Source organism: Chelmon rostratus, chromosome 15 (assembly GCF_017976325.1).
Source record: "Chelmon rostratus isolate fCheRos1 chromosome 15, fCheRos1.pri, whole genome shotgun sequence".
In the NCBI taxonomy this organism is placed as follows: domain Eukaryota; kingdom Metazoa; phylum Chordata; class Actinopteri; order Chaetodontiformes; family Chaetodontidae; genus Chelmon; species Chelmon rostratus.
In genome coordinates, this window is record NC_055672.1 from 8,528,355 (window position 1) to 8,555,695 (window position 27,341).

The 27,341-nt window shown below is 40.8% G+C and overlaps 1 protein-coding gene and 2 gene segments (V, D, J or C); 2 read left to right on the forward strand and 1 right to left on the reverse strand.

Moving 5' to 3' along the window:
• Nucleotides 1-4,556, forward strand: part of LOC121618831 — a 57,237-nt gene extending 52,681 nt beyond the window's left edge. The window contains 1 exon segment of the V gene segment in view: nt 3,973-4,556. Within this exon segment, the coding sequence occupies nt 3,973-4,292 (320 nt within the window).
• The window catches only part of LOC121618830, a 67,744-nt gene extending 62,137 nt beyond the window's left edge, over nt 1-5,607 (reverse strand). Inside the window, 2 exon segments of the V gene segment in view lie at nt 5,090-5,417; nt 5,552-5,607. Coding sequence covers nt 5,090-5,417; nt 5,552-5,603 — 380 coding nt within the window.
• Nucleotides 5,608-8,663: 3,056 nt separating this feature from the next.
• Nucleotides 8,664-18,010, forward strand: zgc:101744 (uncharacterized protein LOC541409 homolog). Of its 2 annotated transcripts, XM_041954467.1 has the most exons (6): nt 8,664-8,728; nt 8,823-8,955; nt 12,991-13,084; nt 14,089-14,227; nt 15,579-15,747; nt 17,271-18,010. In XM_041954467.1, exons 2-6 carry the CDS (start codon nt 8,841-8,843, stop codon nt 17,306-17,308), a joined length of 555 nt encoding a protein of 184 aa, XP_041810401.1. In that variant the 5' UTR covers nt 8,664-8,728; nt 8,823-8,840; the 3' UTR covers nt 17,309-18,010. The 2 variants fall into 2 exon arrangements, with proteins under 2 accessions (XP_041810401.1, XP_041810402.1); XM_041954468.1 differs by having other exon boundaries at nt 8,666-8,955; nt 15,579-15,769.
• The last annotated feature ends 9,331 nt before the right edge of the window (nt 18,011-27,341 follow it).

Here is a 27,341-nt window from a genome sequence, read left to right on the forward strand (position 1 = left end):
CAAATTTAATTATGTAAAATAAGCTAATTACATAAGACATGGTGGTTAAATTGTTGTGAATATTTATTGTTATTTTTCGAGCTTGGCTGAAATCGTAATTTGTCTTTATTTGTGCAAAGATTAATATTATGTTGTATTATTGATAATATTATGGTTAAATATTGCAAAAGAAGATAAATTTTGTTTGTTTTGTGTTCACAGTCCGTTAGTTTAAAGTGCTGAAAAGGAAGTGAAACAGACAGATGACAAAGTCTTTAACTGGATACAGACATTACATTTTTATCAACAAGAAAATCATTGCAGGGATGAATTATTTACTGTCACACATTAGAAATTAGACATGAAGATTTCATTTCATCATCATCATTATTGTAAATGTTTGATCACATTTACACTCATGTCATGTTGCATGTGATTGTGTGATTCTTAGTGATTTATGATGAGTGCCTCAGTAGAAGATTCATTAGTTTAAGAGTCAAAATGAGATCAAGTGTGAGCATTTAGTTTGATTTGTTGAAGCCTGGTTTCCTCCCGTTTGTCACCTCCTCTCCTCTGTCTGATCACAGGATCGTGCACACAGCTCATCCACAGTAGTGTGGACCTGTGTCATGTATCATCAGTGTCTCATGTTCAGCTGTCTGTCCTACAGTGGGAGTTAATGTGCTCCTTGTGTGTCTCTGCTCTCCCCTCCAGCCGGCTCCAGGGTCAGGCCCTCGGTCTCTCTGCTTCCCCCCTCCTCCCAGCAGCTCTCCGGGGGCTCGGCCACGCTGGCCTGCCTGCTGAGCGGCTACTCTCCTCCGGGAGCCGTGGTGAGCTGGGAGGTGGACGGCACGGAGGTGACGGAGGGGGTCCTGACCAGCTCAGAGGAGGAGAAGAGCGGACGCTACAGCAGCAGCAGCACCCTGAGCCTGAGCCAGGAGCGCTGGATGGAAGGAGAGCTGTACTCCTGCAAGGTCCTCCATCAGGACCACAGCCAGACCCAGTCCCTCCACAGGAGCCAGTGTCAGGCCTAGAGGGGCTGGCTGAAGCCCAGGACGGGAGCTGTGTGTGGGTGGAGCAGGAGGAACACACCTGCTGCTCTCAGCAATATGACTTTTAATGTTTGTAGAGGAAACTAAAGCTTTGTGTGACAGAGAACAGCACTGCTGTAAAGTGTTGGACAGCAACAACTTAGAGAGTAATGTGTGTAGCTCAGCAGCGAGATGTGAGTGTGCTTCATAACTGTCATGTTGATGGTTGATGTTTGTGCTAATAAAGCTTGAACTGATCAATAACTTCATCAAGTGTTTGGTCTTTTATCTGATGAAGAGCAGCAAGAAATTCAAAGTTTTATAACTTCAACTGATACTCTCTGTGAAAAGCTTTGGAGTGATCATGTAAATAGAAATATTTGTCTTTTTAAGTTGTTCATGAATGTGATGTTACAGAGTAGTACAGAAAACTAAAGGATCTATGTTTTTCTTTTCATGATAAAACACTGACACAGTAATTTCAACTTGATCTTCACTGACACAAAAATCATGATTGATGCATGTGTTGAGGCAACATTTGTCTTTTACTGAGAATAAGACTGACCAGAACAAGATGTGGTGTGATTTGATTTGTACCAATATTTTTATTGAATTTATAAATGTGAGTGTGTAGTTTGTGCTTGGTGAGGTGACTGTCAGCTCTGTGTTCAGTGGTCTGTGTCAGAGTCTCTTCCTCTTCAGCAGCTGCAGTCGCTTCCTGCTGTAACAGCTCAGTGTCTCTGCAGTCTGACTGAGGGAGGTTTTTGTACAGCTACAAATCACTGTGTGAACACACCAGCACTGTTTATTTCATGTGCACTCTGACAGTAATAAACTGCTGCATCTTCAGTCTGAACTCCACTGATGGTCAAAGCAGCATTCACTCCGTCTCCTCGTCCACTGAATCGAGATGAAAACTCAGTTGCTGGATTTTGACCAAGTTTGATGACCAACTTGGGAGCTTCTCCAGATTTCTGCTGATACCAGTAAACTCTACTATCTCCATCTGACCAAACATAAACTTTTGGGTTGGTTGTACAGCTCAGAGTGACTGTGGATCCAAGAGAAGATGTGACTACAGCAGGTTGAGTCACAGTCACTTGACCACTAGATCCTGAAAAAAAAGAGAAAAAACACTGAACATTAATTGACTCATATTGAGATGCAGACTGCACATGTTTGTTATATCAGTAACACACTGCAGAAGAATGGATTTATTTCATCCTCTGATGTGATGTTCAGTATAATCCTGACCTCTGAGGCAGCAGCAGGCCAGCGTCCAGATGAGGATGGTGATGAGAGTCATGGTGCTGCTGCTTTCTGCTGTGTTGACTGACACATCTGAGTCCTGCAGTGTTGAACTCACAGGACTATAAACCTTCTCAGTTCACTGGAGGATCAGCTGACCATGCAAAGCCTCCTCTCTATGGAAATGATTTCTCTGCTCTCAACACACTGAAGCCAACGTGGGACACAAAATCAGGAGAAATACTGTTTGGATTCACACCATCTATGATCTTAATGGAACACAAGGAAATATTTACATTAGAAGTGCAGTTGAGGATTTAAGGAGAACTTTGTGTCCACTGTGGTTGGTATGATATGTGTGTTTGTCTGCCTTTCATTTACTGACAGGGTTCACTGCACATAAATACCATATCTCACTTCTTCTGAATATGAGTTTATAAATTATTATCATTAAAAAGCATCATGTTCATTGAACCAAGTATCAACTGATAGAATACACTGAAAAAAATGACTTTGTTACAAGGAGACTGTAATCGTTTCTCTGTCAGATGTAGAAAACTAAAGCAAAATGAAAGAAATAACCTTCATTAATGCAATAATTTCAATCCAGCTCATTTGAAAATCTTTGTAGATTCAGAAAAATATCATTTTATTTTTGTTCGAGAGTTTTTTCAGTGTATAGATGCTTGTTCACAGTGCAGGAGGTTTTTGTACGACCACTTCATGAGTTTGTATCACTGTGGTGGACTTTTGGTGGAGGAACCAAACTCATCATTGACTGTAAGTATCACAGATTTATAATTTCTACAACATGAAAGATCAAAATTAATGATGTGAAATAAGATAAGTATTTCAATTAATTTCAAATGTTGTGTATATTTATTGTTATTTATCGAACTTGGCTGAAATTGCAATTTGTCTTTAAATGTGCAAATGTGTATTAAATGTGTATTTACTGATAATATTCACGTTTAATATTTGCCAAAGAACTTAAATTTTGTCATAATTTATTTTCAATTGCATTTTTCTTTAACAAAATGTGTTTTTGGAATTAGCCTGAGGAAAAGTTTAATGCTAAATTGATTAATAATGATTAATAATAATTACATAAGCTTTCTTGAATTTTTCATTAAAACAGTTATTAAAATGAATTAAAATGTGTGTATAAAACAAATAAGTGAGTTTATATGAACATCGAGTCCAGCTGTAGTTTGTGTTCACAGTCCGTTAGTTTAAAGTGCTGAAAAGGAAGTGAAACAGACAGATGACAAAGTCTTTAACTGGATACAGACATTACATTTTTATCAACAAGAAAATCATTGCAGGGATGAATTATTTACTGTCACACATTAGAAATTAGACATGAAGATTTCATTTCATCATCATCATTATTCTAAATGTTTGATCATATTTACACTCATGTCATGTTGCATGTGATTGTGTGATCTTAGTGATTTATGATGAGTGCCTCAGTAGAAGATTCATTAGTTTAAGAGTCAAAATGAGATCAAGTGTGAGCATTTAGTTTGATTTGTTGAAGCCTGGTTTCCTCCCGTTTGTCACCTCCTCTCCTCTGTCTGGTCACAGGATCGTGCACACAGCTCATCCACAGTAGTGTGGACCTCTGTCATGTATCATCAGTGTCTCATGTTCAGCTGTCTGTCCTACAGTGGGAGTTAATCTGCTCCTTGTGTGTCTCTGCTCTCCCCTCCAGCCGGCTCCAGGGTCAGGCCCTCGGTCTCTCTGCTTCCCCCCTCCTCCGAGCAGCTCTCCGGGGGCTCGGCCACGCTGGCCTGCCTGCTGAGCGGCTACTCTCCTCCGGGAGCCGTGGTGAGCTGGGAGGTGGACGGCACGGAGGTGACGGAGGGGGTCCTGACCAGCTCAGAGGAGGAGAAGAGCGGACGCTACAGCAGCAGCAGCACCCTGAGCCTGAGCCAGGAGCGCTGGATGGAAGGAGAGCTGTACTCCTGCAAGGTCCTCCATCAGGACCACAGCCAGACCCAGTCCCTCCACAGGAGCCAGTGTCAGGCCTAGAGGGGCTGGCTGAAGCCCAGGACGGGAGCTGTGTGTGGGGGGAGCGGGAGGAACACACCTGCTGCTCTCAGCAATATGACTTTTAATGTTTGTAGAGGAAACTAAAGCTTTGTGTGACAGAGAACAGCACTGCTGTAAAGTGTTGGACAGCAACAACTTAGAGAGTAATGTGTGTAGCTCAGCAGCGAGATGTGAGTGTGCTTCATAACTGTCATGTTGATGGTTGATGTTTGTGCTAATAAAGCTTGAACTGATCAATAACTTCATCAAGTGTTTGGTCTTTTATCTGATGAAGAGCAACAAGAAATTCAAGGTTTTATAACTTCAACTGATACTCGTCTGTAGAGAGTGAAAAGCTTTGGATTGATCATGTAAACATAAATATTTGTCTTTTTAAGTTGTTCATGAATGTTATATTACAGAGTAGTACAGAAAGCTAAAGGATATATGTTTTTCTTTTCATGATAAAACACTGACACAGTAATTTCAACTTGATCTTCACTGACACAAAAATCATGATTGATGCATGTGTTAAGGCAACATTTGTCTTTTCCTGAGAATAAGACTGACCACAACAAGATGTGGTGTGATTTGATTTGTACCAATATTTTTATTGAATTTATAAATGTGAGTGTGTAGTTTGTGCTTGGTGAGGTGACTGTCAGCTCTGTGTTCAGTGGTCTGTGTCAGAGTCTCTTCCTCTTCAGCAGCTGCAGTCGCTTCCTGCTGTAACAGCTCAGTGTCTCTGCAGTCTGACTGAGGGAGGTTTTTGTACAGCTACAAATCACTGTGTGAACACCCAAGCACTGTTTATTTCATGTGCACTCTGACAGTAATAAACTGCTGCATCTTCAGTCTGAACTCCACTGATGGTCATCACAGCGTTTACTCCGTCTCCTCGTCCACTGAATCGAGCTGGAACTCCACTGTTGGATTGTATGTGTTTACCATTGTAGATGAACAGTTTAGGACTCTGTCCAGATTTCTGCTGATACCAGTGTACTCTACTACCTCCATCTGACCAAACATAAACTTTTGGGTTGGTTTTACAGCTCAGAGTGACTGTGGATCCAAGAGAAGATGTGACTACAGCAGGTTGAGTCACAGTGACTTGACCACTAGATCCTGAAAAAAGAAAACACTGAACATTAACTGACTCATATTAAGATGCAGACTGCACATGTTTGTTATATCAGTAACACACTGCAGAAGAATTGATTTATTTCATTCTCCGATGTGATGTTCAATGTAATCCTGACCTCTGAGGCAGCAGCAGGCCAGCGTCCAGATGAGGATGGTGATGAGAGTCATGGTGCTGCTGCTTTCTGCTGTGTTGACTGACACATCTGAGTCCTGCAGTGTTGAACTCACAGGACTATAAACCTTCTCAGTTCACTGGAGGATCAGCTGACCATGCAAAGCCTCCTCTCTATGGAAATGATTTCTCTGCTCTCAACACACTGAAGCCAACATGAATTTGAATGTTTCAAATGTAGCTGTTACAGCAGATTTTTTTGTTAATGCTGCTTAATGCAAAACTATGAGTGTTCATTCTGTTGAACATTTGTTGCTCTCATTGGATATTTTCTAAAAACAACTCTTTTCTTGAAAAGAGATTAAATTCTGCATATTTAACTCAAAGCCGTATTTGAGAGATTGTGAGTTTGTTCCAGTTTTATCTCGATTCATTGTGGCTCTGCTTGATTACTCTTGTGTTGTGTTCACTGGACCAGTTATTCTCATCACAGTCTCTTCACCAACCCTCTGCACCTGCAGCAGGCCGTTTTCACTGCAGTCAAACTGAAGGAGGTTTTGTACGGCTCTGAATCATTGTGTCAACACTCCACCACCATGGTCGCCCAGATAGTCAAAATGTCCAGCATTTCAGCCTGAACACCACTGATGGTCAGAGTGTAGTGAGAACCACTGCCTCTGAATCGAGACAGAGTTTTCAAGAAGCTATTTCATGTAGTATGTCAGAAGTTTGGGAGCCTTTTTCGGGTTACTGAAGGTACCAATTGAGTACACCACCAATATTTGGACTCACCTGCGGCTGTGATGGTCAAGGTCCCTCCGAGACTTAAATGTGACAATGTGAGTCAGAAATTTCAGCTGTTCAGATAATAATAAATTTGTCTTAAAAGCCACATCTGAGGCAAAATGCGAGGTCAGTGATATTTACAGCAAATATCACAACAGTAATAGTGTGGGATAAATGTGTTATTGGCAGTTTCATCCTGATCCAATTTTCAGTGGGAGTGCATGAAAAGAGTTCTGACTCTCTGTAACACAAGAACTTTAAACTCTGAGGAGCAGTGATGCATAAAACTCATGCAACATACATCTGGGCACACTTGTCTTTTTCAAACTGTTCGGAGGAGGTAAATGAAGCTTACATCTCCCCGTGGACTCATCGAGCACGCTGCATTTCAGACTTTCTTTTCCTCACTGCTGTTTCTGAAACTCCTCTGTGCTCATAAACAGATATAGGCTGCCCTCTGCTGGCAGTCCAGCTTCACAACAACTTTATGTTGACATATGACGTACCTCACATTTCGTCCAGTGCAACATTTTATAACATTCAGTTCAACACTTGAAAGTTTCAGCAACAGGTAAGTTTACTCAAGTACTGACAATATTGTTTTTACTCCACCACATTCACACTTAGTTTCTTTGCAGATTTCACATCTGAACATATGCTCATATTCTAAAAGTGTGATGCAAATGCATATGTCAAATATAGACAGCAGTTAAAATCAATTTCAGCACAACCAGCTACACATTCATATGTTTTAAAATTTGCTTAACATGCTTATTTTTTGGGTTCCTACAGCCCCCAATGCTGCATGTGTAACAATTATATTAATAATTGCAAAATGTTTTTTTCTTCTTTTCTTATGACCATGTCAAAACCAAATATGCATGAAAGTATAAAATTGGTAGCTCTGTCCCTTTGCCATAAACTGGGCATTTGATAAAGGACCACAATACAGAAATTATCATTAAAAAAATGCTATCATTAAAAAAATGTTATCAAATAAAGAAATATTTAATTATTTCACCAATAAACATATATTTCCACGTTTGCCAAAAAACAAAAGTAGCAGTACAACAATGTAAAAATACTCTGTTCCAAGTAAAAGTCTTGCAATCAACACCTTACTTCAATATTGGCATCAAACTATCCTTAAAGCACCAAAAGTAAAAGAACTCATTATGCAGAATGACTCATTTCATCATAATATATTTTACTGGATTATATACTGCTGGGTAGCTTAATCTACAATAAGACATCCTAATTTATTTGGTGATTTATATTTTGTATTGTAAGAAATGTGAATCTACAACGTAACTAGCAACTGAAGTTACTAAATAAATGTAGTGGATTAAAATGTATTTTGTTTTCTTCCAAAATGTGTTGGAATAAAAGTATATGTAGCAAAAAATGGAAATGCTTAAGTAAAGTACACATATCTAAAAACTCTACTTAAGTACAGTACTTGTGTAAATATAGTTATTTACATTCCACCCTGGATTTGGGAGGGGTAGTGCTGTGTAAAAAAAGTGTTGTCACATGTTCTCAGATCCAGCTGAGGTCTCTCACACAGAGTCATCGTCTGAAATATGACAACAATTCAAAATTATGTTTTTATAAAGTGTTCCTGAGTCCATGCAGTAACATCCTTTATACAGTCATGTGTTCACAAAGTGGTGACCCTCGCTCCATCCTTGCTTGTGAATGACTGAGCCTTTCCAGGATGCTCCTTTCATACCCAATCATGATCCTATCACCTGTTACCAATCAACCTGTTTACCTGTGGAATGTTCCAAACAGGTGTTTTTGGAGCATTCCACAACTTTCCCAGTCTTTTGCTGTTTTTGTCCAAACTTCTTTAAAACGTGAGCGTAAGCAGATATTTACAAAGATCAATGAAGCTGATGAGGTCAAACTATTAATATATTGTTTCCTGTTTTCTTAGTTGGTGTCGTGGAATTGCTCATGGAAAAGCAGTGACTATGTGTTTCAACCATTAAAATTAGCCTCTGGGAGATGTTTTGCACGAACAAAAACTAAAACAATTCTGCATTCCCAGCGAATATTCTGTTTTATTCATGTTTTGTAATGCGTACAAACGTTTTTGGAATCTGGTTTGTGCAGCCATGAACTTTGAAGCAGATAAAACAATGCTAACACTAACAATGTTTCTGTATGTTACAGAGGGCTCTCATCCACAAAGCAAACTTCCTCCTCCATTGTCTCCAGCCGCACAGAACAAACCGTTGTTCGATCACCTGCCGCAGTGAACGTTCCACACCGGAGCGCTGTGATTGGTCAGCGCACGACTCTCAAACTCCTCCCCCACTGCCACGGATTCTCGGCGGACTCAGCAGCAACCGTCCAGCGGCAAGTTTTTGGGCACATTCACGAACCAAAGGTCGTTAAATAACCTCCGGGAATCACAGAAACCACCCGAGCGTCGGCCCTAATAACGTTTCTTCTGTTTTCTGTGCGGTTCGTGTCGGCCACAGGCCCAGGAAAGGCCGAAAATGAGTCAGTTTAAGGAGCGCTTCGTGACTCTGCTCCACGAGAAGAACTTTGTGACAGATCAGTTGGCGACGCTGGAAGAAAAAACGGGAGTGAAGAGAGAGTATATCGCCTTGGGTAAGTTAACGGCTCGGTGGAAATAGCTGAGCCATTAGTTAAACATTCTCAAATGCTCGACTGTACTTTAAAATGCTGGAGATAACTGTTAACCGAACTGATAACCTACTTTTGGGCTTAACGTCCCTTCCGAAAAACTAGTTACACTTTTCATGTTTAGCTAGCAAATAAGCCCACATTAGCTTTTTATGCTAGCTGATAAATTGCCAGTCACACTGCAACTGGCAACCGGTTGTGGTCACACTGTTGCATGAGTACTTGGCTTTTCAGTGTGGTTTCATATCCTGTGGCACTGTTAGCCTGCTCATTTTATTACCCTTCTTAAGATCCAGAACCAAAGTTCATCCAGATCAGACCTTTATGCTACATTACAGAGATTATAAGAAGATTAGAGTTGGCGTTTGACCCACCCTACACACACCTATTTCAAATATTGCTGTTGTACAGCTTCTAATATCCCAGGGCCACCACCAGCTGGTCCCAGGGGGTATTTTTACCATGTCCTGAAATATCCAGTGCATGTCAGATATGGCAGCAGATTCTAGGATGACTGGTTATCCAACTACAGGCTGCTGTCAACTCATAGGAGTGTTGTGTTTTGACTCTCTTCTGTCAGTTTGCACAGCAGATGTCAATAAAGGTCCTCGCCTCAGGCAGTGCCATTCACCAACAGGAAGCACGTTAGCCAGGGTGACCTACCTTCAAACCATGTCTTTACTCAAAATTGACCCACACAAATAGTGTGTTTGCAACATAACATTGGTATGCATTCGAACAACCAAATTCAAGGTCACAGAGGATGTGAATGTCTTTGGATGTTTAATGCTGTAGGAGAAAAGTGTTGTCTGTGTTTAAGCTGCACTATATCAGACCTGGATCGCAAGCATGTTTGCAAATAGCCCTGAAGATTTTTGATATTTTCTGTTAAGATTTGCAACACCAAATAAAGAGATCGCCCCAACTTTATAGCCTGACTGTTATTGGATTTTGGAGGCATGTTGATATTTTAAAGTTTAAAAAGTCTGCTCACAATATATTGGCAGATTTGTTTTTAACATAATAGAGAAATGATAAACACAAAACGTTTCTGATATGGATACTGTAAATGTGTTAATTAAAGAACTGTGACCAACATTTGCAATGAGACATTGAGCAACTGAAAAATAAAAGTTTGCAGTTGGCTTAGGATGCAGTTGCCTTGAATTATGTAACGGAAACACTCTCAAAACTAGAGCTGAGATGATAAGTTGGTTAAGCAATAAGTCGAGCAACAGCAAAAATTCTGATCATGGATTTATCATTTAATCTTTTTAAGCAAAATGGCACCATTCTTTCAAGTTTTGCTACTTTTCTTGGCTGTTGTTTTTTTTTTTTTCTGATTGTAAATTTAATATCTTTGTGGACTATTGGCCAAACAATCAAGACATTAAATGATGTCACCTTGGACTCAGGGAAACCGTATTGGACACTTTTTTGCTGCTTTCTGACATTTAATTGAACAAATGAATCAAGAAAACAGATCAGTTGGTGTCAGTTGAAGCTGTGTTCAAACACGTCCATGGTTTTGTCCCACACACACCACCAAACTGGCTTCCAGAGCAAATACTAGGATTGTATGCAAATACAGTTCGACTTGTCTCCACCCTGCATTTGAGGGAAGTTAGAAGCAGCCAGATTATATCATGGCCTTTCCTATTTGAAGAACTGTTTTGTTTGTGCATGGTTTGCTTGTTCATGGGGCAAAAGCCAATCATTTCACACTTTGGCCATATTGCAGGCTTGTTGCAAACGTGTACACTGATAATGGGTTGCAGACAAGAAATTCTTTCCTTCTGGCTCACTATAATTTTGTGTTGTCCTTTGCCTTGCTCTGGGCATGTCTGTCCAACAGACTTGCAAAACAGTGTCCCTTAAACTGTCTGCTGTTCAGCTGAGAGACGTCTCAAGTTCATGCTGACTCTCGTGACACTCTGAAGTGCAAAGACTTGATGTGCTGCTGACTGGAGTAAAGAGGTCTCATCTCTCCTCCCAAACTCACTGACTAAGTGGCAGGCTTCAACCCCTCATGCCCCGTACCCTTTACACTAGATATTTGTGATGATTTGATGCTAACAGGAAGTGGATTTTCTGCTGTGTCACAACTTCTGCAACTCTAATGAGTAGTCTGAGTCATACATTACAGGATTACACAACTGTGTAATGGCTTTCATGCCTTTATTTTCAGTTTTTCCATGAAATGGACATGTGTTTTCAACTAAGTCTGTAAAATCCACATTATGTCACATGGATCCTTTGCTCTTTTTCTAAAAGAGTGAAGGAGTTGTTTACTCACAGAATAGAGCCATATGGCATGCAGGTTTGGAAATGTTACAGTGAAAAGGACCCTGCAGGCAACTTTTTATTATTCATCCCTGACTAATTAGGAATGTCAGTTTATGAAAATCATAAACTACGCAAGGTGTTGTACAGAGTGTCTGCTTATGTCAACCGCTGTCTCATCAGTGTCTTCCATTTCAACCAGTTCTTCCAGTCTTGCCTTTCTTGGCAAGAGATGAGTAGACAGGGGAAAAAGCATGGATATTTGTATATGAGCTGGGACAAACAAATGAGATGTAAAGAGCAGGCAATGGTGAGAACAGTATCAACGACTTTTAGTGCTTTAGATAACACATGACTTCATTATGGTTATGAAATGGGTGGTAGAGACATTTTATATCAGCAGTTGTTCTGCTTAAATTTGAATGATATTATGACAGCATGGAATTAGCCACATCTACAACTGCTTGATTGTTGCACAGTCATTCCTCTTGTCCTGTTTTGCCCTAAACCAGGTTTGCATGAAGGTTCCCCCAGAGAAAAAATTTGTGAAAAGGGTCCGGGATTTGTTTTTCTAGGCCTGGGAGTGTTTTAAGATGAAAAACTATGATTGAGTGTCAAGCAAAAGTATGCATTTTATAAAATCTAAGAAAGAACCAGAGTAACCTGGAGAAATCAATCAGTTATGGAACAAATTGATTGACTAAAATGCCGTTCAGACTATGTTGTATTTGCTTTGATGTCAGCTTCTTTCTGCCTGCTGAACAGCAAGATTTTTAAGCCTGAGGGATTTAGATGCAGTATGCAGCAAACAGTTCAGATCACACAGAGCTGATCGTCTTCCAGATTTTGGGGTGTGTTTGTGTGTTATTCAAAACAAAGCAAACCAATCCAAACAGAGCTCAACACCAACTTTTAAAAGTGGCCGCCAATGTTGGCAATCAGGCATCAGCTTTTGGTTGCTGAAACTGAAAATATGGTTGTCATTTTGGGTCACCTTATATAGGTAATTGATCGGCTGATTGTTTCAGCTGAAGTTGTGTATAGTTGTAGTATAATTTATTACAAATGATCATATTTTATTAACCCGAAGCAGCAAATGGTTTGTCACACTGAGCCATCTGAACTCCTGAGAAGCTGGAACCAGTAAAACGTTTGACATTTTTGATTGAGGTTGAGAATTACTACTTAATGAAAGTAAGTGCTGATCAATTGTCTATGGATTGACTAATAGACTGATCGACCATTTCAGCTCTAAATGAAACTATAACTTAAGCATAGCAAACATACTGTATACATAGTATATGTGGAAATCTCTGCATCTGTTAGGTTTCCTTTGTATATTGCACATACACTAATAGTAATACACATTTTGTTTTAAGTTATTGAAAACAAGTGCCATTAATGGAATCTCTCACATACTTGAGGTGTACAGTATAGTCCAGGGTGCTTCACAAGACTGTGTCAACTTTGAAGTGTGTTAAATGTCAGCTGCTACCTGGATTTGAGTAGCACTATTTGACTTGTGTTTAGTGCTCCTCCTAATCCTGGTAAAGTGCTGTCCTGACAACCTGCTATCAGACACACTCTGCTGACAGCAAATGACTGCGGCTTGACATTAGACGAGTTTGTCAAGTAACTGGATAACCTCACACTCCCCTTCCTGTCCCACCTTCTTCTCTTACATCACTGCTGACCCTCTTCTTTCTCCTTCTGCAGGTTTTCTGAGTTTTGTCGGCCTCTATCTTCTTTTTGGATATGGAGCCTCACTGCTCTGCAACCTGATTGGCTTCGCCTATCCAGCGTATTTCTCGTATGTCTGAAGTTAAGCTTATTTCAAGAAATGCCAAAATGACACCATATGTGTAAAATGAATGCATGTAAAATGGTGATAAACTCATGTATTTTTGAGGTTGTCTTTCTTTACTTGATGGACACATATTTTTATAGTGCAAGTTTATCTATATTTTTGGCTCTGTTTACCAGTATGCACAACTAGAGCTTTGGAATTGACACATCTAAATGGAATGCAGCCATTGTTAATCATTAAATATCGACGATTACACCCGTGCTTTTCCTGCGACAGCATGTCAAAATGTGTGCTGTCACTTTGGCTGTAATGTAGACCATATTCACACAGCATCACACGTCCCATTACATTAAAGGCCTGATCATATCCAGTGCGTTTTACTGCCAGGCTAAATGTGTCCAAGATGTGCGTTGATATTTATAAATTGATTTAAGCCTCTCCTACCATATCATGTAACGCTAGCAATGCTAACATCAGCTTGTTGTCTAACAGTAGCTAATGTGTAAGCACATATATTGCTTTGCATTCGGATTTTCACTACCCATTGTCTTTTCAGTTGCCGATCATGCAATCATGAAATGATAACAATTTGTCAGATTTCCTACGTTTATACAACATGCAACCTGGAACACAGAAGTACGACATTATCCTTCTGATAACGGCATTTGTGCTTCCCACCCAGCCAGAGGAAAATGGCTGCCATGTAAATATTGTGTTTACAAAAGGAAAAATGGGCAAAATATGTTCTACTACAACTGAGAGTAGAGTAGTTTCTTTTTATGGACTACTGAGATCAGCTGTTTACCTTGAATGTATTCTTAAAACGTGTTTTTGAATTCCTTTAATGAGCACCCTCAAATGCATCCTGGTGCTTTCATGAAAACCTAGTTCTCATGAACCTTTAATCCATCACATGCAGTTCAGACTCTGTTTTTTAATATTTATATGCTGTTTACACTGTGAATTAATCAGTCTCCTGAATCAAACCTGTCCTCCCCTTCATTCAGTATTAAGGCCATCGAGAGCAATGTTAAGGAGGATGACACACAGTGGCTGACCTACTGGGTTGTTTATGGACTCTTCAGCATTGTCGAGGCTTTCTCTGACATCTTCCTCTTCTGGTTCCCCTTCTACTATGCTGGCAAGGTAGGCAGGCCTTTCAGTTTGAAGGGTGCTTTTGTATGGGTGATGTTCGGTGCTGTGTTTTTATGCTTTTTATTTGACTGTTCACACTCTGTAGCTTCTCTGTATGAAGTTGACAACGGACTTCAGTCTGCCTTCACTGTGAAACCACAGAAAGTCACAGGGTGTTGAATCACATGAAAGTGAATGTCTTTGGGCCTCTCAACACTGTAGCTTTCCAACAGCACACTCTTGTGGACTTATCTTGTAATGGTGAAATAAGTGAGACATTGTATAAAGATGTGCTGCGTCTCAAATCCATACTACTGATTTATTCAAAGTGGGTTGGATCATGTATTGTGTTCAAACTAGAAAAGTTAAAAAAAAAATTAAACATACTAAAGAATGTCAGTATGCAGGCTAACACTTTTGTGTATACTGTTGATGGACATTGTTGTACCACAGTGCCTTGAACAAACGACACAGAGGTGTGACTCAAAGCTGCAAAACGTGAGAATGAAATGCGACTGGTGGTAAGACACCTCTAGAAATATTTTGGAAAAACAAATACAATTTAAACTAGCATAATGGTGTAATTGAAAGTGGCCAAAGTTGCAGTATAATTGACATCCAGCAAGTATGTTGTCAAACCTATAAAGAATATTAATGACGAAGTATGTTGTTCCTGTATTCTAACTGCAAAATCTACATACTCTAAAGACTAGTATTAACCTGTACATAAGGTGCATAATTAGCATGTACCATGGAATTGGGACACTACAGTCTCAATCAGTTACAGAAAAAGTATTTCAAAACATTTAATGTCCTTTTGACCTGAGAGATGAGCTTGTGATAATGAGTTGAGTAAAGTTGTAAATGACCCCACATGTCAGAAAGTCCAGCTTTGACCAATGAAAATCACCTCATTATCCAATTGTTTCAGCCTAACTGCCATGGTCAGCATTGCTTGGCTTCATTAAAATGGTTTGATTTGAATGAATAAACTTAATCCTGGGGAAATAGGATTAATAAACAATGTCTCATACTGTGCAATGAGATGGTAAATTAAATTAGGCCTGTTATGTAACACCAACAATACAACAGCACACTTCTCTTGTTCAGTGCACAAGGTTGTGTATTGTAGCACTGCAGCCAACAATTATTTTTACTATCGATTAGCTGCAGATTTTTAACCTTTTTTATTATTAATTGATTAATTAGTCCACCTATAAAATGTCAGACAATAATGAAGAACTTTTTTTAACTTATAGTGTAAAACTCAGAATTATTGACTTCATTATCACAAAAATCAGTCACTTTGGACAGAAGGTTACACAGCAGCATATCTAAGATCTGCCCTCTGCTCTCTCCTCAGTGTGTGTTCCTGATATGGTGCATGGCTCCGGTGACGTGGAACGGCTCTGACATCTTGTACAAGCGTGTGGTTCGGCCATTTTTCTTGAAACACCAGGCTACCATGGACACTATGGTCAGCGATCTGAGTTCCAAGGCTAAGGACATAACTGAAAACATCACAAAGGAGGGTGAGACACCTACAGTATACATGCAAGTACAGCCACATCTACTTACTGTATGCCCCGCAGCATTATATCATCACAACAGACAAACTTCATCATCATTTCTTATACAGGGCTGAGCGATATCACCTAAAACCATGAACGATATCTTATTAAATACAGTGCACAGGATTATCTGTCCTCACAGTGAAACTCTTATCTTTGAAGAACAGTGAACAAAACTCCTAAATTGTGACTTATGAGTAATATTAATGAAACATATTCAGTACTTAAGAACTCCTTTAGGTAAATTTTGCTAAAACAGGAAAATCCAGGTGGAATCAGCTCTATTTTACATGTCATGTGATTATCACATAAGAATGAATAAGTATTAGCCTCAATAGCGTTATTCAGCTCTATCAGCCAGATATTATAGAGCAGGGGTGGGCAACATTTCAACTTTTATTACATCCTTCGAGGGCCATACTAAATTATTCATCATATGTATCACACTAACCTCTGTGATGGCTGGAACTGCCTCTCTTTGCCAAGGCGTCTGCTGTCAGATGATAGTGATGATGATGATGCTACTTGCAGCTGGTTTTCCAGGTTTAGGAAAGTCAGTCTTGAGCAGAACTGAGTCTCTGCAGGAGTTAGTTTATACAAGAGCTGCTCCCAGTAGTAGGTTGTTGATTTGCATCTCAATGATTTCATGTTGTAGGTTGTCAAGCACATCGAACAGCATAGCAAATATGTTCAGGTCTGTTTGTTCACTTTTCAGGTCCTGAAACCTCCCACCAAGTGAGGAGTTTTCATGCTCATGAGCATATTCAGATGTCACAGCAGACATTTGTTCTTGCAGAGTAGGCACAGTGTTACCTCTTTCCATTTGCACTCGCCACAGCTTTAATTTTGCTTCAGATGATTTCACATTTGAAGGCAGAGAGCTGAGAAGCTACAGTCTACTATTTACTGTTTTACATTATTGCTGAAAAAAAGTAATTGCTTTTTGTATTTCCAAATTGCCCCGCGGAGGCTAGAGGTTCCCCACCCTGAAATTATTTCTACAAAAGCTTAGCTACTAAACTGCTGCATCTGATATGACTTGTTTCAGCCTCCAGACTGTGGTCTAGAGACACTAGTTTACAGATCCTGGGCTAAGTTGTAGCTCACTTTTGCCTGCTCAGGAACTCTGCTTGGTTCTTGAAGAACTGTGGCTCATACTGAATATACGGACACACATAACTACATTGCTTACAACAGCCAGCTGGAACAATGCATACTCGACATATGAAATGTGTCCACACAGTAAACTGGCTGGTTTATCCTTATAGAGTTTGAGAGATGAATTTATCAAATGTATCACCGTGACTGAATTTATGTCATTCATAACGTCTGTTTGTATTTATTGCCCAGCCCTAACCTCACACCTCACACTTCACACTTTAAAAATACAGTCTTCAAATTCAGTCATCAGTTGCATGTTTGAATCTTTGTACTTTACTGCAAAACATAGTGTTTTTTTTTTCTTCTTCTTTTTGTTCCATCAGCTGTTAACCAGGTCCTTAACCACGACAAGAACCAGTGAGAGACATGGGAAGGTGTTGTGTGTGTGTGTGGGTGCACATACGTGTGATTGGGTACTTGGAAGAATTACTGGATGAGGTTTTGTGTGTGTGCGTGTGTGTGTGTTGTTTCGCTTCTGGTTTGCCCTCCCCCGGCTTCCATGACGAATGATGATGATGAATCCCCCACCCGTCATGTGATGAACTGGAGCTTCACACACCTGAAAAAATAAAAGCTTGTTTGTGCATTCACATCAGTTTACTGCCGTCGGTACTGCCAAGACAATCGGTGAAACTGTGACCTTTCATGTGATCTTATTTTATTTGTTGTAGTTTGACGAATTAAGTGGAAAGAAATACGGTGAAAGCAAAAAAGTATGATTTTGTACCTGCAGGTTTCAGCAACACTGGCTGTGAAGTCTACATTATGTCTCATTGAGCCATTTGTGACAGAAACATGTGGCTGAGAACATTACGGTTATAAAAGCAGGTTGTCTTCAAATGTGTGCATGAACAGTGTTATCAAACATTGTTAATCAAAACTGGAACTTTTACATGTCATTAATGTCTTCTTGCTCTTGCATGTGTCAAGCAGCATTTAAAGTCTGTTTGAACTACTTGGAAGGTCTCCAATCCAACTGGGTGACTCCTGTCTTTTGATATGTCTTAATTTATCATCTCATAATGACTAAACAATAAAACTGGAACCACAATGAACTGAAAAACAGCGTCTGGCTTTCGACTTTCATTTTCTTCTGGTGCCCTCTCTCTGAACAGTGTCAGTCCTCGCAAAGTGGGAAATGGGATTTTATTTGGTCCAAATTACAATGTTCACGCACCAGTGATTTCTGTAATTGTTTCTTTTATAGCAGTGGGTGAGTCAGGGAAATTGTATTTCTGGATACATAACCTCTGCGGATTTGGTTCTACTTCCCTTTTGCACCATATTTTTCTCATTAATGAACTTTATCTGCAGTAATAGTAAATGGTGGCCAAATATCTCACTCTAAACATTAAAAGTTTCAGTTCCCCTTTTCCAAATTGTAATAGATCCATTTTCTGAACTACTTTTTTTAACATAGAATTTGCAGATGCAGCTGCAGATAAACCAGCGATTTAGTGTTATTTTGGCATGTAATAGCAGACATTGTTTTTTGTTGTGATTTTTTTTTTTTTTTGCAGGTAAAAGAGCAATGCCGTGCACGTTTTCTCTCCCATCCTATGTATCCACTTGATCTTTTGACCTGTCAGCCTCAAGTGCATTTACTGGCATTCAGACAGCCTAAGCACCCACACTTTAATTTGTGTTTGGCTCAGTATTCACGCTTGAGGGGCTCTGAGAGGGAGGCCCTTTGTGTTTGTGCACTGGATGTAATGCATGGGAAATGGTGGATGGAGCCGGCACGGTGGCCACACACCGCCACGGGGAGGGGAAGGCACCCATCTGGAAATGGCTGCTGTGAAGATGTGTCTGCAGGGTGTTTGTTGCGTATCCCCTCAGCCACCGGTGGCTGACGGGGTTATTGATTAAGCAGAAATTGGACACAGAAACCAATTATTGCATTGTGCTGCTGGGGTTTGATCCAAGGCCTTGTGTAGAGTGTGGGGCCTGTAATGGCTTAGGACAGTCGAAGAAGAGCTGAGGAGAAGGGAACAAAGAAGGAAAGGAGTGAATCCATAAACAAACATTTCTACATTACAACCATTACACATGAAACTGCCAGGATACAGACTGAACATCTCATTAACAATTTTGACACGCGCTCCAGGTACCCAGAGGATGAATCTTCCTGACTTAAGTGATCTCCTGACTTTTCTTTGCAGGTTGACATTTTGGTATGTAGTGTCATGTCTTGACAATTTATGGATTGGTTGGTATAGATACTCCTGATACCCAGATAATGAATCTTAACGATTTGGAGATTCTCTAAAATTTCCATGCAGCACCACAAGCAGGTCAAAGTTTTAACACAACCTGTGTTATATTAAACATCTACTTGATGTTTGTCTGATTTGTGCACGTTTGTATAAAGACATTCATGGTTCCCAGATGATGAATCTGGCAGACTTTGGTGATCCCCCTGATTTTTTTGCGCCATCATCTGGTCAAAGTCTTAGCTCATTTAAATTTTACCAATACTTTGGTTCATGATCACATCACCTGCTGAACTATAGAAATTCTCACCTCAGCTGTGCTTTGTTTAAAGGGTGCTGTTGGGTTAGCAAATGTTTGCTAACAGGCTAATCTAAGATAAACATTACGCCTGCACTGATGCAACAACAGCAGCGTGTTGCACCAGTGCATCCACAGAGCCGAGAGCTGTAGAGTCTTTGTAATATTTTTCAGACCACTTAAAACAGTTCCCCTACATGTCGGCTTTAAAGTTAATTCTTATACCTGAATGATAATATTAGAAAACTTCATTTAATAGGGTCTAAATGTCACTCATATATTTTGCTGCAGATAAACACATTTAGGCTTATTAAAAATAAGCTAATGTTAAGAAAGAAAGGTAAGAAGACTTGTGAAAATAAGGGCTGGTGACTTTGCAGGCTGTAAAATCATCAGCATGGCTGTAGGTTAGGCTCGTACGCCTTGTTCTGAATAATAAGTACCTGGATCATTCTCTTCTCCTGTCTAAACTGACCTCCGCCTGCATATTATCGCATAATCTTTTCTCCTGCCTCACCCTGCATCATCCCTCCCGACTGAAGCAACCACTGCGCCTGGTAATCGCCCATCTCCTCCTGCTTTGTAAAGTCCCCTGCAGTTCCCAGCCTGACCGACAGAGGGGGACAAACACAAGGCTGCCTGGACGGCGAGTTGGTGAGTCATACAGTGACACCGTCACGTACAGACACACAGCTCCAAACGAGGCCTGGTCTAACTCGGCCATAGGCCTTTATTAGCACCAGGGCCCGGCTCCCTCACACTTACTATAAAATTCAAAGACACGAATGAAATGTGCATGTCTGCCAACATGGGTTGCGAATCCATTTGGGCGTGTTTTTGCTGGGCTGGTATACTTCCTGGTCTATCGACTGTGTGATCTCTTACCACCCGTTACATGTTGTTTTGCTCTGTGTGCATTTACAGTATATGCAGGCTATAGCTTACTGCATATAGACCACTGCATATAAACTACTACTGTATTAATGAATTCCCGGCCCTCTCCATGGTGCTGAAGCACAAGCAGGTCGCTGTCCGTGGTGCTGATCCCGGATCAGACAACTGGGGATGCGATTTGCTTGGCAAATTAAAAGCTCTCGAAGCGGAATTCACGTGTGGCCTTATTGATAAAGCTAAATGCAAAGCATTGAATCATTCATTTCCACTATATTTAGACACCCTTGCTTGAAATAGCTTAAATCTGATGCACTCAGCTATAAGCCTGGTTTTCAGTTAACTGTCTTTTATTTATGAAAAAAAAGTTCAAATCTATTTCTTCGTCAACTGGCACAAATAAAGAGATCTATACTTTCAGCAGGCTATAATTTGCCTTGAAACATGGACAGGATCATTTGGAAATGAAATTGGACTCTGCTTAGGTTACATTGTTGAGTTAAATATCATCAGTTTGGCGACTTTAACGTGATTTGTTGCTCAGGGACCATCATTATTTTTGCCTCCAGGGCTCTTTTGTGTTTGACTTTTCAATATGAGTGAGACTGTGGCAGCACATATGAGCCTCAGGATTAATAATGGTATTTTGTGAATCTTGTATTTCACGCATGATCTCTGACATTTGCACCAATTCAGGATAAAAGACGTTTTTTGTTTTGTTTTTTGCAGAGGAAGTCTCTCTTTTGAAATAGCTTATTTTGCTGGCATCCAACCGCGAGGAAGTGTACGAACTGAAAGAAATTCAAGTGTGGACAGAAAAGGGAGAGGGCATAGCACCTCCCACGTCCTATCTGCGAGAGAGAGGGAGAGAGAGGGAGGGGGATAGAGAGAGAGAGTGTGTGTGCTGTGGTGGTGTTGGAAATCGGACGACATGAGCTCTACATGAACCGTGTAAAATGCTTTAAGACGCTTTCGGCGTTTGTCTTTCATACGTCTGAACCAAGGACGAGCCTGAAGCGGAGCTGTACTTCACGACCAGGTACGGAGACGCTGCTCATTCCCACATCTTTACGCGGAGGTTAGATGATGGTATTCGGTGGCGCATCCGCGGTCCCTCCTGCCTGGCTGGCCGCTGAGCGCACGCCATCCCTGCTGCTCGCGGCCAAACCGGGGCGGCGGATGTCGTTTGCTTTATTCGTCGGTTCGTTATTGGTTTGATTTCATCCTTTCACGACGCGCGTTTGTGTTTGATAACCTCGGTCGTGTGAATTGTCTGTAGCCTTGCCCAGCACAGCCATATTGGCAGTCAGCAGGAGAGAGGGGGAGAGAGAGAGAGAGAGAGCGAGGGCAGAGATATGAGGGTGCTGGGTTTATCATATTGCTTTGAGGAGTAAAGGGAGGAGGAGGAGGAGGAGGGAGGAAGACGAATGGGTGGGTGGGTTGGGGAGGGGGGGCCGCTGCGACTGCGAAATGATGGCACCGCTGTGAGATGGCGATCCTCTGGTATTTATGAATGAACCAGGCAGAGTGGGGTGGTCTGTAATGGCGTTGCGCACCAATCTGCGGACCGACTGCAAGCCCTCTCCTGCCACCCCTTCCTGACTACAGCCGGGACGGCGACGCACGTCAACATTAGACTATTCACTGATAATGACGCCAGCGTGACGCATAAAGCCCGATTTCTGTGGCAAATGCCGTGGTTAATCCTCCATCTGGATTCCTCCATGTCTCCCTGCTGCATGCCTGATGCGCTTGTTTGTTGTGGAAGTGGAGAGGAGAGCCATCGTGACATGCAGAAGGAGCTGTGAATCACCCTGGCCTTCTTTATGTATGTGTGAATATGTATGTGACTCAACTTCCTGTATGCATTGAACACTGCCAGTCATGGGTGTGTGTGTGTGTTGGGCGGAGGGGTTGCGGGGGTGCAGGGGTTTGAGAGGAGAGATGTATTATGACAGCAAATCCTGTGATTAAGCTTGGAAGTGTGCGGTTGAGAGCAGCGCAGAGATGCAGATGTTACAGCATGCATGTGTTGGTCGAGGATGGAGGATAAGTGGAAGAGTGGGGGAGTGTCAACGTCCTGCCTGCCTGCCTGTTTGTCTGCCTTGAATGTCCACAGTATGGTTGCATAAGAAGGAGGGCTGAATGATGTGCAAGGGGGAAAAAACATCATATTGCAATTATTTGGACAGATGTGGTGACATGAGCCACAGTTTCAGAGGGAAAGGTAGTTACTTCATTTCATTTTCACTAAATACATACATATAAATGACGAAGATGTGATATTTGCTGGGGTCTGTGCCAAACATGCTTGTTCCCTTACATCTGGAGAATCTCTGTAGCACCACAAAGCTTTATTTTTCATGTTTTCTCAAAAAATTGCAGCTCCTGCGATAATATTTAGATGAATTGTTCAGCCCTAATGAGACGTCTCTTTTCTGCTGAGGCGGGACAAAGAAATGACTGTTAACAAGGAAAAACACAGAAAGAGGACACGATGCAGATGTTTGTGATGGAAATGCTGAATGGATGCTGATGATTGGGGCGTTTTTAGTTATCTGTGTGTTTGTTTTCTTCACAGCTAAGGCCCATAAACACACACTACACAAAGCCGTGAGAGATAGCAGAGGTGCGGATGGCCAGATGTTGAAATAGATTTGAATTCAGTTGGGTATGTCACTTATGTTGCAGACAGGCTGGGCAGCTCTGCACACACACACACACACACACACACACACACACACACACACACACACACACACACACACACACACACAAGCAGCCTCCCAGTTTTCTGGAATTATCCTGATCAGGACAGGTCAGAAATTTGGCCAGCGGAGAAGCTTTTGAGGTGTCAGACACAAAAAAAACTGAATGAATTAACTTATAAGATCTAAAAGGCTATAGTTGTAGACATCGGTAACCCTGGGTTACCAGTGTCTAACAGCAATTGTCATCTAAAGTGGTAATGAAGTTCATTATATAGCGCTTATCATTGTTTATGTGTTGTAAAACAAAGTCAAACATAAAACAACAAAATAAGAATAATCACGTGAAAAGAGAACATTTTAGGTCAAATGGCAATAACAGCACAATATGAACAGAATAAAATGCTAACAGACACACATGAATATGCACAAATACACACACTGGTTTACAGTGAAGTGAATATTCCTTAATATAAATGAAAAATTTAGAAATGTACATATATAAGTTAGGACTCTTTTCCAGTTCTATGCATGTATTTGTGTTTAATTATATTTATACCTCTCACTACCTGGGTAGCATCCTTATTTTGAAGTAAGTGGTGCAGAGAAGTACTTAAGTAGGTTATTTCAGTTTATTTAAAGAAGAAAACAACTTTAACAATATTGAATTCTATAATAAATGTGACTTTTTAGGCTCTGAAGTATAGAAAATAATCAGTGTTTCAGTCTGTTTAATCCCAAAAGCATGAACCAAAAATGGATTCTCCTCTCAAACTGGGCTTACCTCCATGGTGCCTTTTTAAGCCTCCTCTTCCCCCTTTTCTTAATAAAAATGGTTAACTGCTGTCTCCTCATGTTAAAGCCTGTCTGTTGCTTTGACAGCACAAGTCTAGTCAAGTGCGCCATCACTGTTGAGCACTTCTGAGCTATATATAACTATATACTGCATAACGTCTGCTTTAATACTGGAGCAGATCAATGCTAAAGTGTTTTAGTTGCTCTGACAGCATCGGCTCATTTGAAAGGTCTAAACAGTCTTCATTATACACGGCATTAGGAAGGATTTTCTTGCTCTTGTGCATAACTAATCAAAGGCCGGGCTGGTCAATTATTCACACTGCGACTGGGTTTTATTTGACATTTTGTTCAAATATCAGCCGTCCATCTAACATAAAACACTATGACCATCCAGCATTAAATGCATTCAAAAGAAATTATGAGAACTGAGAGGAAATTGAAAGTGTTCTGTCAATTGAGATGAAGAAAAGCTCCCGGTCAGTTTCTTATAATCCCGGTTGCATCATGGGAGCGTCACAAGGAGCCCGGAGCAGGGATTCCCGCGTCGTCTCCGCTTTGACCCATCTGCGTCGCTATCTGACGTGGATCAACTGGTATTATACGTGTGCCTGCTTGGTCTCGCCTGTAGAAACCGGAGGAGTCAAGCCAAAACTACCAACCCTGTCACCATCTGTCACTGCAGGCAGGTTCCTGCAGCACACTCCAGTCTGTGATTAGTGCTTCAGTCGGGTTGGGGCCCCCAGCTTCTCAGAATAGGCTTTCTAGAATAAAAATAAAATGAATACATTAAGCAGACTTGAAAACAAACACGATTCCTCTGTTGCCAGTGCTGGAAACTGAATGTCTTTACTCTGTCTGGGCCTGAATCTGTTAATAATCAGGTGCCTTTGGTTTCCCAGAGTGCCAGGCCGTGGTATTAGCAGGGTCTTATGGAGAGGCCAGACGGAGCAACCCAGGGTTCCCCAGGTCGAGCTAATACTCAGTACTAATACACACTCAGAAGACTAATTACATGGCCATCTCACATCCAGTCCTGTGTAAAAACTGCTGCATAGAATCAGCGTGATTATGGTTGCAGGTTATGATTACAGCTCAGGAATTAGTCAGCCTGAGGGGGAAATGCTTTCCTAAACTCGTATTGAAAGCCCACATTTACTGCATATTCTCATTCAGAGTTATAACGGAGTAGTTGCAGGCGGAGGGATGTTTTTAAATGGCTGCCGCTCATTTTCCCTCCTCGGAAATCAGAAGTTCACATATTTAAATATACATAGTTAAAATTCAGACTTCCAATCTCAACCAACGACAAGCGCTGGCGCTAAACAAGTTCAATGCTAATGCTGGTAAATATTTGTATTTTGCCACAAGACAAGCCTGTTTGGTTCATTCTGTCATTTTAGAAAATTTTAATACCTTTAAGTGTTCGTAAGGCATGAGGTTATTTTATTTTGTGCATTAAAGGATAACTTTCGTTTTTTACAACCTGGACCTTATTTGTAGGATTAAATACGCCCATTTACTCACCCAGATAACTTTGGTGGCATTTGGAGCCATGTTGAAGAAATTAGCCCCAGAGGAGCGGCGCGTATATCCGTATAATGCGAGTACTCGGGGCATCCATCCTTTAATGTTCACCAGTGAGCTAAAAACATTGTGGTTTGCATGGGATGATTGCAACTAGTAAGAAATTGAACCCTATTGCTGTACATTGTCTTTTCTCCTGCCCAGCACAGTGAAGATGTTGCAGAGACTACAGTGTCAATAAATCAGTAGCATTGCTACAACCTTTGGCTTTTTGAGTGCTCATAAAAGCAATTGACTGAAACCTTCCTTTGATGCTGTTTATAGTGGCCTCTTTTGTCTGCAACAGCCATTCAGTGTATTTGCATTCTAAAATTACCCCTCTATATAGTAGTTTTCATCATTAGCGGCGGGGTCCGCCATTACTGCACTGGATTCAAATTGCCTACCTATGCAGACCTTCGAGTTGCATGTGATTTAAACAGATACACCAGTTGCTGATGTTATTTCTGACGAATCTGCTGCTCAAGGAGTGTTTGGTGCAGCTCTAAATCACACCTGCTGTGACTACAGTAATCATTAAAAATCAAAATCAAAGCAAAAATCAGAAAAATTAAAACTCAAACTAAGAAATTCTTTTACTTAGGTGTGAGGTTTTCACCACCTTTCAGGAACTATAAGAAAACTGCCATGTTTTTGACCAGGTGATGATTTTTTTTTCTTTGTCATTTCTTTGGAAAGTATTTCATAAAGTTAAATGTTAAGTAGCAACTCTTTATTGTACTGATGTATTGATGTACTTTCACATGGGCGGGCCCAAACATCTGCACTGTGCCTGGATAGGAGAAAGTAGAAAGTTTGGACCAATCCTCACTGTCATTCTGTTCGCAGCGATAAAACATTTGGGGTTGCTTTAATTTATTAACAATCAGGATAAACTGTGCACAGCTCACCGGTGAACTTGTAAAATAGTGCTGAGGGGGAAATTCTTGGCATTTGTTGTGCAGCTAATAGATGGATCTTCAGATGGAAAGGTTCTATGTCGAATATGGTGTTGCGAGTATCAACAGACACATAAATGTCTTCTTGGTGTGTCTGGCTCTGCTGATAATCCCATGTCCCAACATTCGTGTCAGTGCATGCTGAGTCAAAGGGATGTGCACAAAGCATCAGAGGGCTTCGGCGTGCATCAGGAACTGCGTGTAGTCTTATAGGGAGACCGCTGGTAACTTAAGTCCTGGGAATTGGGTCAATGCAGAGCAGGCCAGGAGCACAGAGGAGGTTAAGCTCAATGATTAGCTACTAAGCCAAGACCAGAGCTGCAATCTCTTGTACAGTCTAAGGCACATACTACATGCATGTGCGCTGCTGTATGCTCAATCACAGTATAGATCGACACTGATGAGTCGCTGACACGAGCGTAGTGTCAAACACAGCCCTCAAACACCTCTGGCATACACACAGGTGTTGTTGCGTGTATGTTTCCTCATGCATGCATGCACACACAGACTGTGTATCGCATCCATCATAACTTAAATGTAACCATTTGTTATTGTATTAATATATTCATATAATATAACAGTGATAGAGGGATTTCATTCTGGCTGTATGATTAAATGTTTCAATTCTATATTTGAAAAGTCGTCTGATTTACTTAAATTATTCAGAATCACTCAGAGGAAGAGAATGATTAAGTGCTCACATCGATTAATTGATTGATTAAGCAGGCAATACTCTACAAAGACTGTCAGTTACTTATACATATAGGTGTAATGCAGGTGTATTTAAATTGTAAAGAGTATAGGCATGACAGATTTATCTGCAGAAGAAAAACATGTTTTAGCCTCTTGGATTGTAAAAATTCTTTAACACAGAGTTTTGTTAAAGAAATAATTTGGGGCAATATGCTTAGTTGTCCTACTGCTGACAGTTAGATAAGCAGATTGATAGCACTCTCACATCTGT

Excerpts from the sequence above, each read along its gene's own strand:
- zgc:101744 (XM_041954467.1), top strand. The coding sequence starts at position 8,841 with ATGAGTCAGTTTAAGGAGCGCTTCGTGACTCTGCTCCACGAGAAGAAC. Across the intron at positions 8,956-12,990 it reads GAGAGAGTATATCGCCTTGG|GTTTTCTGAGTTTTGTCGGC; the intron begins GTAAGTTAACGG and ends CTCCTTCTGCAG. Across the intron at positions 15,748-17,270 it reads TGAAAACATCACAAAGGAGG|CTGTTAACCAGGTCCTTAAC; the intron begins GTGAGACACCTA and ends TTGTTCCATCAG.